This window comes from Lactuca serriola, chromosome 5 (genome assembly GCF_051521515.1).
Source record: "Lactuca serriola cultivar US96UC23 chromosome 5, Lser_US96UC23_V15, whole genome shotgun sequence".
Classification (NCBI taxonomy): domain Eukaryota; kingdom Viridiplantae; phylum Streptophyta; class Magnoliopsida; order Asterales; family Asteraceae; genus Lactuca; species Lactuca serriola.
In genome coordinates, this window is record NC_136412.1 from 232,783,669 (window position 1) to 232,797,667 (window position 13,999).

General features: G+C 37.5%; 1 protein-coding gene across 1 annotated transcript; it reads right to left on the minus strand.

The window, feature by feature from the left end:
* Positions 1 to 724: 724 nt before the first annotated feature.
* Positions 725 to 1,670, minus strand: LOC145050266 (uncharacterized). The gene is made up of 2 exons (XM_078998544.1): positions 1,404 to 1,670; positions 725 to 1,315 (listed from the first exon to the last, which is right to left on the minus strand). The coding sequence occupies exons 1-2, from the start codon at positions 1,668 to 1,670 to the stop codon at positions 725 to 727; spliced, it is 858 nt and encodes a 285-aa protein (XP_078854670.1).
* Positions 1,671 to 13,999: the final 12,329 nt, after the last annotated feature.

Consider the following 13,999-nt stretch of genomic DNA (forward strand, 5'->3'; position numbering starts at 1 on the left):
AATTGTATACACTAAGTACTCGCAGAAGGATACTGGTACAAATCTTTTTACTTAACATTCATTACATCAGAAATTATAAGGTTTTCTGGAGAAACACAATGTACTTTTCAAGAACATAGAACTTGTTTTCTAAAACAAAACGCTTATGAACTCACCAGCTTAAATGTTGATACTCTTTCAAAACCTACTTGTATTCTCAGGGCACTAGTAGACAGGTACACGCACAGGGTTCAAGAAGATGGAGCATAGTAGCTTTGAGTCTTTACTTGTTATTTACTTTTGGAGTCAGTTAGATATGATTCGAAAACAATGTAAACTTTATTGTATTAATACAATGGTTGTTGTTGCTTTGATTACTATTATTCAATTGTTGTGATACTATACATGACGTCCTCCGCCCCTGAACGTTTCCGTCATTCCGGTTTGGGGGTGTGACACCTGCATTCGAGTGTAGATGGGAGGTGGCACCTGTGTCCATATACCAATTGGCTTGGCTTGGATCATTTAATGACATGGTATTGAACATATAAGGAAGAGTTGTGGGCTCGAAACCTTGCTGAGAAATCTGGTAAGCTTGTTGCTGCGGATATGGGCTATTTGACTGAGGTGATGCAAAAACTAATCTGTTTGTTGGGCTGGCTGTGGTCTGGGCCCATTACCATTTGGACTTGGAAGTGTAGGAACTCCATTTGGGCTTGACAATAGACCTTGTTGAGGCAATCCATTATGGGCTGTTGAGTTTGAAACCAACCATAGGCCCACACGTTATTAGCTCATCCTCCTCTTCGTCCCCCTCCAGACGTGTTTCCCCCATTGTAATTTCTAGAAAAACTTCCACTGTCGTTATTATTAAACCTGCCACCATAGAGACCACCTCCTCGGCCACCGTGATTGTTACACCGCCACAACCCCCATGATAACCTCCTATGCCGCCACCATTGTTATTATTAGAGGATTGAACAATTAGGGCATTAGGTGATGATGAATGATCGACATGGGTGAGAGAGGCATCTCGTTGCTCATCAAGAAGCATCTGTTGTTCCTCACAAATCAGGTTAGATCGAGCATCCCAGAAAGAAGGGGGCGGTTCTCTGTGTCGAAAGTTTATTGCAATGTATCGGGATTTTTGAGACAATCCATTTATCATGTAAGCAACGAGATTCGATTCAGGTACCTTTGCTTCTATATGCTCTAATCGATCAACAATTGACTTATTTTTATTGCAATACTCCGAGATGGAGGAATTTCCAAGCGTAATGGTTCTGAGTTCTCTGTCGAGTTGGATGATTTTAGATTCCTTATTGTCACGAAAAACCTTTGCAAGGTTTTCCCATACTTAAAACGCAGTGCCTGTCTTTTGAATATCATGTTTAGAAGAGAAAGTAGAGAGTGTAATATATAACCATGATTTTACGATTGAATCCATGCGTAACCAAGTGCCTTTTTTCTTTTTCTTTGTCAGACACGGTAGTTGCTTTGTCTTTCTCTTTTTCTTTGTCAGATGGAGGTGAGGGGTGTTTAAGATGATGAACGACACCATAGCCAATGCAATGAATTTCAAACTGTTCTCTACAGATGTCATAATTCATCTGATCCAAATCCAACACAAAATGAACATCATGTTTTATATTTATGGTAGAGGAAGGCTTATCAGATAAGTTGCTTGCCATTGAGGGATTAAAGAGATAGAGAAGAAAGATAGAAGATCAAGAGAAAGACAGAGGATCAAGAGGAAGAAAGTTGGCCTACTAGGGTTTAAGATGATCTGAACATGAAGGTAGTTGTGATACCATGTAATCGTCAATAATTTTCCGTTCCCTGTATTACATTCAATACCCTCAATATATATACATATTATATCAAACGGGCCACACAGGATGGGTCGGACAATATGCTAAAATACACAAATACATAATAATAATAATAATAATAATAATAATAATAATAATAATAATATGCTAACAATCTTGCACCCTCGTGGCTGAACACATCCATGTATATGTTAATCGAGCCCCCGACTCTAAGAATAAGTGCTAGTGTATCTCACATTGGTGCGACATGGTCCCTTATGTGTATATATATGTTGTAGTCTCCCCTCTCTCCGTTATAGTTCTTTTGAAAAAACAATCTTAGACTTCACACACCCACACCCACACACACACACACACACACACACACACATATATATATATATATATATATATATATATATACACACACACACACATTGAACTTGAATCTTAGAAAAGCAACACAAATTTTATTCACATAGAAAAAGGTGGAGCAAGATGAAAGAGCAACTTTTTTTTGAACCGGCAAATAGAATTTTTTATTAATAACCTTAAACTAACTAACAATAAACTAGTTAGGTGGTGTTGTATATTGTTTTAGTTACATAGAAGAGGGTTTGTAATCCATACCCTCCATTCTATTTTATCACTACTTCCTCGATATTTTATCCAACAAAAATTTTGAGCTTTTATAGTAGAAATTATTCTCTCCGGATCACTTTCAATTTTGTTAAAAATTCTTTCATTTCTGGCTCTCCACAAACAATCTCGCATGTTGGCAAAAGACCAATATGTTTCTCATCATTTTACGAAGGAGCTTGTTGAGCCATATCAAGTACACCAACTATGAAATAGAACGGTTGAGTGATGGGAGGTACCTAAGGGAATATAACCCAGAGTGTCTTAGTACTCTCTCCCTTTTCTTCTTCTTCGTCTTGTACTTTGTGTTTTTTTATTAGTACAAAAATATGAGATATGAGAGGGATATGAAAGATAATTATTTCCATGAATTTAAGGATTGGAGAGATGAAATTGGAAGAAATAGAAAAAATGATTGAAAATGGAATTTAATAAAAACTCTAGTTTTTAGTTAAATGTAATTAAAAAAATTAATCAGTTTTAAAAAAATGTAAATAGTCAGTGGCATATTAGAGATGAATGTATAAATATATAGAGATACTAATATTTTGATGTTCTTGCTTTTGTTATTATTATTATTAGAGATGGTAATTATCGTTGTTTATAATAATTATTATAGTGTGTTCAACTATTCGTTCCTCCTTAATAAATAATTTTTTTGCCACATGTCACATTCTCATTTATTTTGTCACATGTAATTTTGTGGTTATTTTAAATTAATGTTTATTTCATATGTCATTTTATGGTTTTTTTCATTTTATTAAATTATAGATAGTATTTAAATGCAATAACAGATGCATATCAATTTCATTAATGAATTTTCCTTCTAATTTCAGAATTACTAAATTATGGATTCAATAAATTTTTTTTCTTTATTTATCTAAATTATTTGTTTAAATTCAAAAAAGAAAAAAGAAAACACTTTAATTTTGTAATTCAATATTTTCTCACTTTTCTTATAAATTCTTATTTCTCAAATATTTTGAATTTTGTGTTTAGTTTTTTCTTTAAAATAAGCCCTTATAATACATGAGTCTCACACCTAATATATATATATATATATATATATATATATATATATATATATATAAAGAGAGAGAGAGAGAGAGAGAGAGAGAGCAAGGATCATTTGAGAACTCAAAGTTTCCCGAAAACCCGAGAACTAAAAGTGGAGCGTTAGATTAAAAAATTAAATGGCTGAGATGCTTGGTGGCATATTTGTAAATAGATAGAAAAGTAGAGATGGAGGGGTATCTTAATAAAATTAGCAAGGGGTATTTTAGGACTCAAATTTATAATTATAATTTCTTTAATAAAATTACAGACAAATTAGATTTTTTTAAAAACTCTCTTTATTCTCTCTTTCTCTCTCACAGTCGATACTGGAATTCAGAAAACTATGGACGCTCTCTCTCTCTCTCTATCTCTCTCTCACTTCCTCTCCCGCTACTGTTTCCTAGATCCAGGTGGTGGTGCCACCGATCGAGAAAAAATCAACGCAGGAGAGAAGGCAATCATCATCTTCTTCACTTTATTAGTTGTCTCAAGTCTATCATTTTCTTCCAGCATCATTCCAACCAGAGAAGAAATCAACGTCTACTTCACTGTCGTCCGATCTATCGATTTTGTGTCCGATCGATTTGGAATCCACAACGTCCGCTACTCCACAATTCCGTCAAGATCTGGACTTAAATCATCCTTTTACACGTCTCTTTCTCACCGACTCTCTCTCTTTCTCTTCACATTCTCTCGCATCGCCGTTGTATAAAATCCCTAGAACACAATTTTTTTTGTTTTTTCATTGTCATCTACTGGAGAATTGGTCAATCACAGTGTTTATGTGTTGAGTACGACGGCTGAACAAAAAGAAGTTCATTCATTGATAAATCGGTAAGTGACCTTTCAAATCTAATTATCTTGCTATCATAAGGAATTCCTTTCTGTTGCTTTACACTAGAATCGCATTCTTTATGAATAAAATTTAATGTCCTCGATTAATTTGTATCAAGTTGATTTAAGATTTTCCCTATCTTTTTATCATTCAAGATTTGTGACATTTTTTACTTGTAAACTATAAGTTGGTCTTGATTTTTGGGGGAAATCGACATGAAGATTCATAATCTGTTAAACTTATCTTCTTTTTGTACTTCTTCGATGTATCTGGATTTGAAACTATACAGATGTGTTTTGATAACATTTTTAAAGCTTATATGGTTTGCTTTTACATTGATATCGTGTCAATTGATTCATTTTTTTCTGATTTTTATGAACTCAGTGCCTAATTAAAGGACTAGAATCCAACGATTCGCTGAAGATTTATGATTCATTAAATGATGTGAGGCGGATTGTGACAACCCAAAATTTCCATTCTGTACAACATACCAAGTCAATAGAAAGTCAAACTCATTCCTGCTATCATTCAACACATTTTAGAGTCCGTTTGAGAGTTCTGAGCCTTGTACACTTAAGGAAGAAGTGTCGGGGTCTATCTGCCGAATTTATAGCACAAAGACCGAGCCTTAAGCACATTAACCATGATTTCATGGCCACCACATGGGTGTTTACGGCCGTAAACTCCATGTGGGCCGTAAACTCACCCTATATGGTGAAGATGAAGGTCATTTGTCCATTTCTTTCATTTCCTTGGCCCAAATCCTCTTAAGTACCATCCCGATCTTCGTCCCCGATCTTCAAAACTCGTAAGTTTCTTGCCCTAACTAGTTGATATCTTAGATGGTCTAGTGATCTTACATGATTTCATCCGTGATATCATTCCATTTTGTAGATTTTCAAGATCCACCAAGAACACCAAGAACACACACTCGTGTTCTTGGCCAATATCGACCATTTGATCTCGTAGATTGTAAGTACACTTGATCCAACTCATTGTACACTAGTTATATCATGTTTAGAGCTTAGAAAACATAAGGAATCATGGGATTCAAGGAGTTTACGGCCAAGACATGTTCTTGGGCCGTAAACCCCTTTTAAGGGTGCAAATGTCACTCTAACACCTTAGTAAGCCTTGGATTTTAGCATAGAACATTACCCCATGGACCTAAGGACCAAGATTCACGAAATGGTACTCCTTACCATGAGTTTACAGCCGTAAACTCATGGGGAAGTGGTCCCAGGGCCGTAAACACCATACACGGCCATTCTTGGACCTTAAACCTGATGGGTTTTGGCCATATGAACATTCCTATGTGCACATGCAACGCTAATGCTTGGGTCTAGGTTTCTCTAATTGAACATACATTGAATCCAAGACTTCTAATGGATAATATACAATAATAATAATATGAAATCAGAGATTAGAAGTTTACCTTGAATCACTTGCTTGATCTTGTTGTCCTTGAGGCTTTAGAGTCACAATTGTCACTCCTCTAATGGCTTACAAACACCAACTAGAAAGGAGGATGATTTGAGAGAGAGGAGGGAAGATAAATTCGGCCAGGGTTTCTTCTCTAAGCACAAGTGCCGAAATCCCTTAGCCATTGGGGTCTATTTATAATTGTAAGGCTCTTAGGGTTTCACCCTTAAACCCTAATTGGATAACTTAAGACCTAAGCAATCCAAATCCTTTCCATGATAAGCCTTGGACGATTTTATGGCTATCCTTAGCCCTAGAAATCGTCCACCCCTTATCCATAAAGGATATATAGCCCAAAGTGAAACTATCAAACAATTGACAGTTTATACCCCTTTATTTAATTATTCTCTTTAAGTCACCAAATTAATTCCTAATTAATTTATGACTTATATTAATCAAATAACAATATTATTATTCCTTATATTATTCTTATAATATATTAATAATATTCCTTCTCTCATTATAAATCATCCTGTCAAATTGCTATGGTGAAGGCAACTCAAAAGGACCATGCTCAACCGGGTCAAATACTTGCCTAATATAGTTGTAGCCTTAGACACTATTCCAACAGTCTCCCACTTGGATAAGTCTAGTAACTATATATATACAAGTATATTCCGATTAGCAATCGTAGCTCTCAAAGACGCTGTCAAACTCTGATCTAATCAATCTTGTCCTTTAGATAAGGGATTGTACAGTCCTCTGTTAGATATCATGCTGACAATTCTATGGAACAATTAGTCTAGCATTTGGTTTCTCGATCTACGATTTATTTGACATAGAACTTAATCGAACACATCAATTCAGTTCTGACCGGGCCCGACACATAAGTCAAATCAAATCATCGAGCGGCCGAGATATCGCTTTTACCGTCTTAGGATAAAAGTAACAGATAAACTTTGACTTATATGCATTTACTTATTCATTAATCAGCCATACACAACAATGTGTTTTATAACATCAAGTTACTGATGCGGTTTCGCATTATCAATGTACAACAAATCAACAAATAACAAACTATATATCTTGGTTTTAAGACTATATGATATTATCGTCTTGCGATAACCCCTTTTATCACATTCCATAAGGTGATTCCAGCAAGCGCGGGTTTGTTCCAATGCTCAAAACTAGTTCATAAGCACTCATGAACGTTGCAACAAACTTTTGCTATGTCCAATACCAATTAGAAAATCTACACACCAATTCATGACAATCTTCATTCATACCTACTTCCAACATATGAACGATTGTGGACAATTTGAACAATTTGATTATTCTTAATAAACTCAATTATTCTGGAAGTCAAAACATGCAAAATGAAACAATAGTTAAACAATTAACATAAGACAGTAACATTACTCATAAATAATACTCTTTTATTTAATCATCAAATGTTAATTACATTTATCTATTACGCGTTTCTACTATTATCTAATCTATACTAATATCATCCTTCAGCCCAATACTCCTAGCATGCTGCAAGTGCTTAACCCTACTCAGTCCCTTCTTAAGCGGATCTGCTGGGTTATCTTCTGATGATATCCTCTTCACTACGAGTTGTCCTTCTTCTACACGATGTCTAATAAAGTGATATTTTCTGTCGATATGTCTAGACCTACCATGATCCCTCAGTTCCTTGGTAAGGGCAACCGCTCCTTCATTATCACAGAAAATCTCCATGGGCTCCTTTATGGTGGGTACAACTCCAAGATCACCGATGAAGTTCTTTAACCATATTGCCTCCTTCGACGCTTCGCTCGCTGCAATGTACTCAAATTCGCACGTTGAATCAGCTACGGTTTCCTGCTTGGAACTTTTCTAAGTTACTGCTCCTCCATTCAGGGTAAAGACCCAGCCCGACTGTGAACGGTAGTTGTCCCTGTCGGTCTGAAAGCTGGCGTCACTATACTCTTGCACCTTCAAGTCATCATTCCCTCCGAAGACTAAGAACCATTCCTTCGTCCTCCAAAGGTACTTAAGGATATGCTTGACTGCAATCCAATGGGCTCTGCCAGGGTTCCCTTGATATCTGCTAACCATGCTCAAAGCAAAGGCTACATCAGGGCGAGTACAAGTCATAACATACATGGTTGAGCCAATTGCGGAAACGTATGGTACTCGACTCATTTCTGCTGTTTTAGCTTCGGTACTCGGACTTTGAGTCTTACTCAACTTGGCATTACTTTGTATCGGTAATTCTCCCTTCTTCGAGTTTTCCATACTAAAACGTTTTAGTACCTTATCTAAGTAAGTGTTCTGACTAAGTCCTATTAATCTCTTACTTTTTTCTCTCACTATCCTTATTCCCAAAATATAGGAAGCCTCTCCGAGGTCCTTCATAGCGAAGCACTTCCCGAGCCAGGACTTAACCTCCTGCAGAGTCGGGACGTCGTTTCCTATGAGTAGTATGTCGTCGACATACAGAACGAGGAAGCTTACCATACTCCCATTGTCTTTGACATATACACACGATTCATCTTCGCTTCGTACAAATCCAAACTCTTTGACTTTCTCATCGAAGCAAAGATTCCATCTGCGAGATGCTTGCTTAAGTCCATAAATGGACTTCTCAAGCTTACACACTCTATTCGGATGCTTTGGATTGACAAAACCTTCTGGCTGAGCCATGTAAACATCCTCAGCCAACTTCCCATTAAGGAAAGCGGTTTTGACATCCATTTGCCAAATTTCATAATCATGAAATGCGGCAATAGATAGCATCACTCTAATAGACTTAATCTTCGCAACTAGTGAGAAGGTCTCATCATAGTCAACTCCGGGAGTTTGAGTAAAGCCCTTCGCAACCAATCGCGCCTTATATGTGTGTACGTTTCCATCCACGTCGGTCTTCTTCTTGAAGATCCATTTGCACCCGACGGTCTTACGTCCGGGCACATTATCAACCAAATTCCAAACTTGGTTGTCATACATGGACTAGATCTCGCTGTCCATTGCCTCTTTCCATTTCGCAGACTCCGGGCCTGCCATAGCTTCCTTATAGCTATTAGGTTCATCTATATTTATTAGTGTACCATCACTAATATATGTATCCCCTTCGGTAGTAATATGAAAACCATAAAACTGGGGTTGAACTCTAACTCTTTCGGAACGTCTAAGAGGTAAGGACTCGTCAATCGGTTAAACCGGAGTTTCCTCCTCGGGTTGAGTGCCAGCGGTAGAGGTTCCTTCATCTATCGATTCTTGAATCTCTTCAAGCTCGATTTGCCTCCCACTGTCTCCTTGGCTTATGAGTTCTCGCTCTCGGAAAACTCCTCTCCTCGCAATAAAGACAACATTGTCCTTCGGTCTATAGAAGAGATATCCAAAGGATTTCTGCGGGTAGCCGATGAAAATACATCGCTCACTACGAGGTTCGAGCTTGTCGTGAGTATCTCGTCTTACGAAAGCCTCGCAACCCCAAACCTTGATATGTGCCAACGAGGGAGCTTTCCCTGTCCACATCTCGTGAGGTGTTTTGGCAACCTTCTTAGTAGGGACTCGGTTAAGGATATGGGCGGCAGTCTCTAAGGCATACCCCCAAAAAGAGATAGGTAGTGAAGCACGACTCATCATAGAGCGAACCATGTCTAACAAGGTTCGATTACGCCTTTCTGCCACATCATTCAACTGCGGTGTCCTAGGTGGCGTCAATTGTGAAACTATTCCACACTCCTTGAGATAATCGTGGAATTCAAGACTTAGGTACTCTCCTCCTCGATCGGATCGAAGCGTCTTGATTTTCCTACCCAATTGATTCTCCACTTCATTTTTGAACTCTTTGAACTTTTCAAAAGTTTCCGACTTTTGCTTGATTAAGTAAATATACCCATATCTACTATAGTCATCGGTAAAAGTCACATAGAAGCGGTTTCCATCCTTTGTGGTTGATCTAAACGGTCCACATACATTGGTATGTATTAGGTCCAATAGACCCTCACCCCTTTCACATGTACTTGTGAAGGGTGACTTAGTCATCTTTCCAAGTAAACAAGACTCGCATGTGTCATCTTCCCTAAGGTCGAATGACTCCAACACTCCATCCTTTTGGAGTTGGGCTATGCGCTTCTTGTTGACATGTCCAAGACGACAATGCCACAAGGATGCTCTATCCACACCATTGGAAGAATCCATGCATAAAACATCATTTCCTAAGTTATCTGCAATCATAACAGTTTCATAAATTCCATTACATGGTATAGCTTCAAAATATAAGACACCATTTAGATAAGCAAGAATAGAACCATTCTCATTATTAAAAGAAAATCTAAAACCTTGTCTAAACAAACCATGAAATGAAAAGATGTTTCTAGCCATTTATGGCGAATAGCAACAATTGTTCAAATCTAAAGATAAACCATTCCTAAGCACTAAAGAATACACTCCAATCTTGGTCACAGGCGACGATCTTCTGTTCCCCATGATTAGATTTATTCTTCCATGCTCCACATCCCTATTTCTTCTTAGTCCCTGCAAATCGGAACAAATATGGTAACCACAACCGGTATCAAGGACCCAAGAATTAACATGAGATGAATCATTAGATTTAATTGTATAAATACCTGCGAAAGATGGCTTGATCTTTCCTTCCCTTATGGCTTGCAGGTAGTTTGGGCAGCTTCTCTTCCAATGCCCTATTTTATGGCAATGATGGCACTCTGCCTCCTTAGGGTTAGGACAGGGTTTAGCAGGATCAACTTTGGTCCCACTAGAAGAGGAACCATCTCGGGACTTTCCCTTGCGGTGGCTCTTAGATGGAGCCTTCCTCTTCTTGCCTCTTCCTTGCCCAATGGCCAAAACAGGAGCAGCGGGTGGATTGGGAGTAGGTGCAACAGACTTGTCCTTTAGGTTGCTTTCAGCAACCCTAAGGAGACCTTGGAGCTTGCTTAGGGTGACCTCTTCCTTGTTCATATGGTAGGTCATCCTAAATTGATTGTAACACGGAGGCAAAGAGTGAAGCACCATGTCGATCGCCAAGTCTTCCCCAAAGTCAACATTCAACTTGCGAAGATGATCGACATACCTTTGCATCTTTTGCAGGTGCACGGTAAGAGATTCTCCATGACCCATTTTAGCGGAAATCATGTTAGTGAAAATCTCGTAACGCTCTTGCCTCGCGTTCTGGTGGTATCTCTCCAACAAGTCTTGGTGCATTTCATACGGATACATGTCCTCATAGGACTTTTGGAATTCGGCATTCATGGTGGCTATCATGATGCAATGTACCTTCATTGCATCACGCTCGTGAGTTTCAAAAGCGGTCATTTCAGCCGGAGTAGCGATTTCTGGGTTGATTTTCTCAAGCTTCTCATCTAGGACATACTCCTCGTCCTCATAGCGAGCAATTGTACGAATGTATCTTATCCATTCGCTAAAATTCGTCCCATCGAAAGTAACCTTTTGACAAAGGCTCATCAATGTGAATGAACTAGCAGCAGCGTTGTTTGCGTTCGACATCTACAAATAGAAAGGACAAAGATAGATTAGAATATGAATCCCTAATTATCACCCAATAAGAAAAATTAGGGCTAGGATCCAACAACAATATTTGCATATTAGAAAAGGGATGCCATAATCTAACTGCAAACAATTTGAAGGTAAGTGAATGACGATTCACTAATTCTCCACCACATAAATCTAAGTTCTAAATGTATTGAGAATTCCTAGGTTTGGATGAGATTCATTGAAAACTTTTCAATGGCATGTTTAAATCTCGATATGCCCCTCTCGTTTGTGACTGGGATACCGAGGATCACAAAGTGGGTGTGAATTACCATGCAAATTTACATGGTGCCTTCGTTGTAACGATCACCTATTCGGTGTGCCGGTAAACCACACATGCTCCATCGACCTATGATAAACAATGAATCACCCTTTGCCACCTTTGCTTAGAACCAATTAGTGTGCCGGTAAACCACACACGCTCCACTAACTTCTTAGCAAGGGTGCAAAGTGTAATTTCATGGTATTGCATCAATTCACTTTTCCTAAAGTAACTAAGATTGGGAAATTTTTGAAAAACATGTAGTTACTTTGTATTTTATATTATACTTTTAATGAAGAGATGAGGTTGCCCTATCCTACCCGTTCGGTTAACGACCCTCCACCGATCAAGCAAGCGGTGGGTGTGAGTGTACACCCATTAAGCGCCATTTTATAGGCAGCAACCTTATACCCACCTTATAGACCGGCTGCGTGAATGAGGCCTACTAACGGTAAGACTAGCATTTTAATTATATATATATATATATATATATATATATATATATATATATATATATATATATTAATCTTGTAATATTATATTAGTATAGGGTTGGATTTTAAACTTGTAAAATTCTAGGGTTTGAAATTTAAATTGTCTAAATTAAACTTTTAATCACAAAACATAAGTTTCAAAACTTGAGGGCAAGTTTTAAAATTTTAAAAAACATAGAGAATCAAATAACAAATAATCTTAATTAACAATTAATTCCATAATTATCCATATTTGATTTATTTAATGATTTCTTGCAAAACAATTTACCAATTTAATAATCAATTATCACATAAGGAAACAAATATTTTATTAATTGATAAATATCTTCAATTAGGTCAACAATATACTTATATATATCATAAAATCGGATTTATATTGATCTAATATGATTAAGGCAAGTATCTCAAAGATAAACAGCAAGAAATCCCGAAGTTTCCTTTTTCTGACGCTCGAACTCGCCGAGTACCCAGATGGACTCGTCGAGTTGAGCCTACTCGCCGAGTACCACCATGGGACTCGCCGAGTTCATCAGCCAGAGGACAAAAAAACGATTTTTTTAGCAACAAACAAGCAATCAAAGTATGAATTCAATAGAAACCAATCTAGGCTCTGATACCACTGATGGGTTTTGGTCATATGAACATTCCTATGTGCACATGCAACCCTAATGCTTGGATCTAGGTTTCTCTAATTGAACATACATTGAACCCAAGACTTCTAATGGCTAATATACAATAACAATAATATGAAATCAGAGATTACAAGTTTACCTTGAATCACTTGCTTGATCTTGTTGTCCTTGAGGCTTTAGAGTCACAATTGTCACTCCTCTAATGGCTTACATACACCAACTAGCAAGGAGGATGATTTGAGAGAAAGGAGGGAAGAGAAATTCGGCCAGGGTTTCTTCTCTAAGCACAAGTGCCGAAATCCCTTAGCCCTTGGGGTCTATTTATACTTGTAAGGCTCCTAGAGTTTCACCCTTAAACCCTAATTGGATAACTTAAACCCTAAGCAATCCAAATCCTTTCCATGATAAGCCTTGGACAATTTTATGGCTATCCTTAGCCCTAGAAATCGTCCACCCCTTATCCATAAAGGATATATAGCCCAAAGTGTAACTATCAAACAATTGTCAGTTTATACCCCTTTATTTAATTAATCTCTTTAAGTCACCAAATTAATTCCTAATTAATTTATGACTTATATTAATGAAATAAAAATATTATTATTCCTTATATTATTCTTATAATATATTAATAATATTTCTTCTCTCATTATAAATCATCCTGACAAATTGCTATGGTGAAGGCAACCCAAAAGGACCATGCTCAACCGGGTCAAATACTTGCCTAATATAGTTGTAGCCTTAGACACTATTCCAACAAAACCCACCCAAACACTTGTTTAAAGCTTTGGAGCATTTAATCACTTAATCCCTTAGAGTTTTAAGCCCCTTTTAGTGACCAATGGAGAGTTTACGGCCAGGAGTAAACTCCCCTGGGCCGTAAACTCCAATAAAGATGGTCATTGGACCATAAACTCCCGTACGAGGCTTTGCACTCCTTTTGTTGCAACCCGATAGCCTCCTAGCACTTGACAAAAGTTTTTTCCTCGCAATAAGATGTTTATACATGTTTAATTAGTGTTAAAATCACTAATTGGTTATATACATATGTCTTCATATGTAATTAGGATCACTGTGTGTGTCTAAGTATTCACTTGGCACCAAGCACTTGTCCGACATTTCCTTCCGATCCGCTCACTGCAGGTGAGTTCATACCCCTTGAATTAACCTTTTAAATGTTTTTAAATGCTTTAATGGGGGGGGGGGGGGGGAATACAGGTTGAATCATGCTAGTTATTATATCAACTATGTGATTAATAACCAGCATACTAAAGGATTTACTACGCTTTAATCTGTTTTACCAAACAGACTTC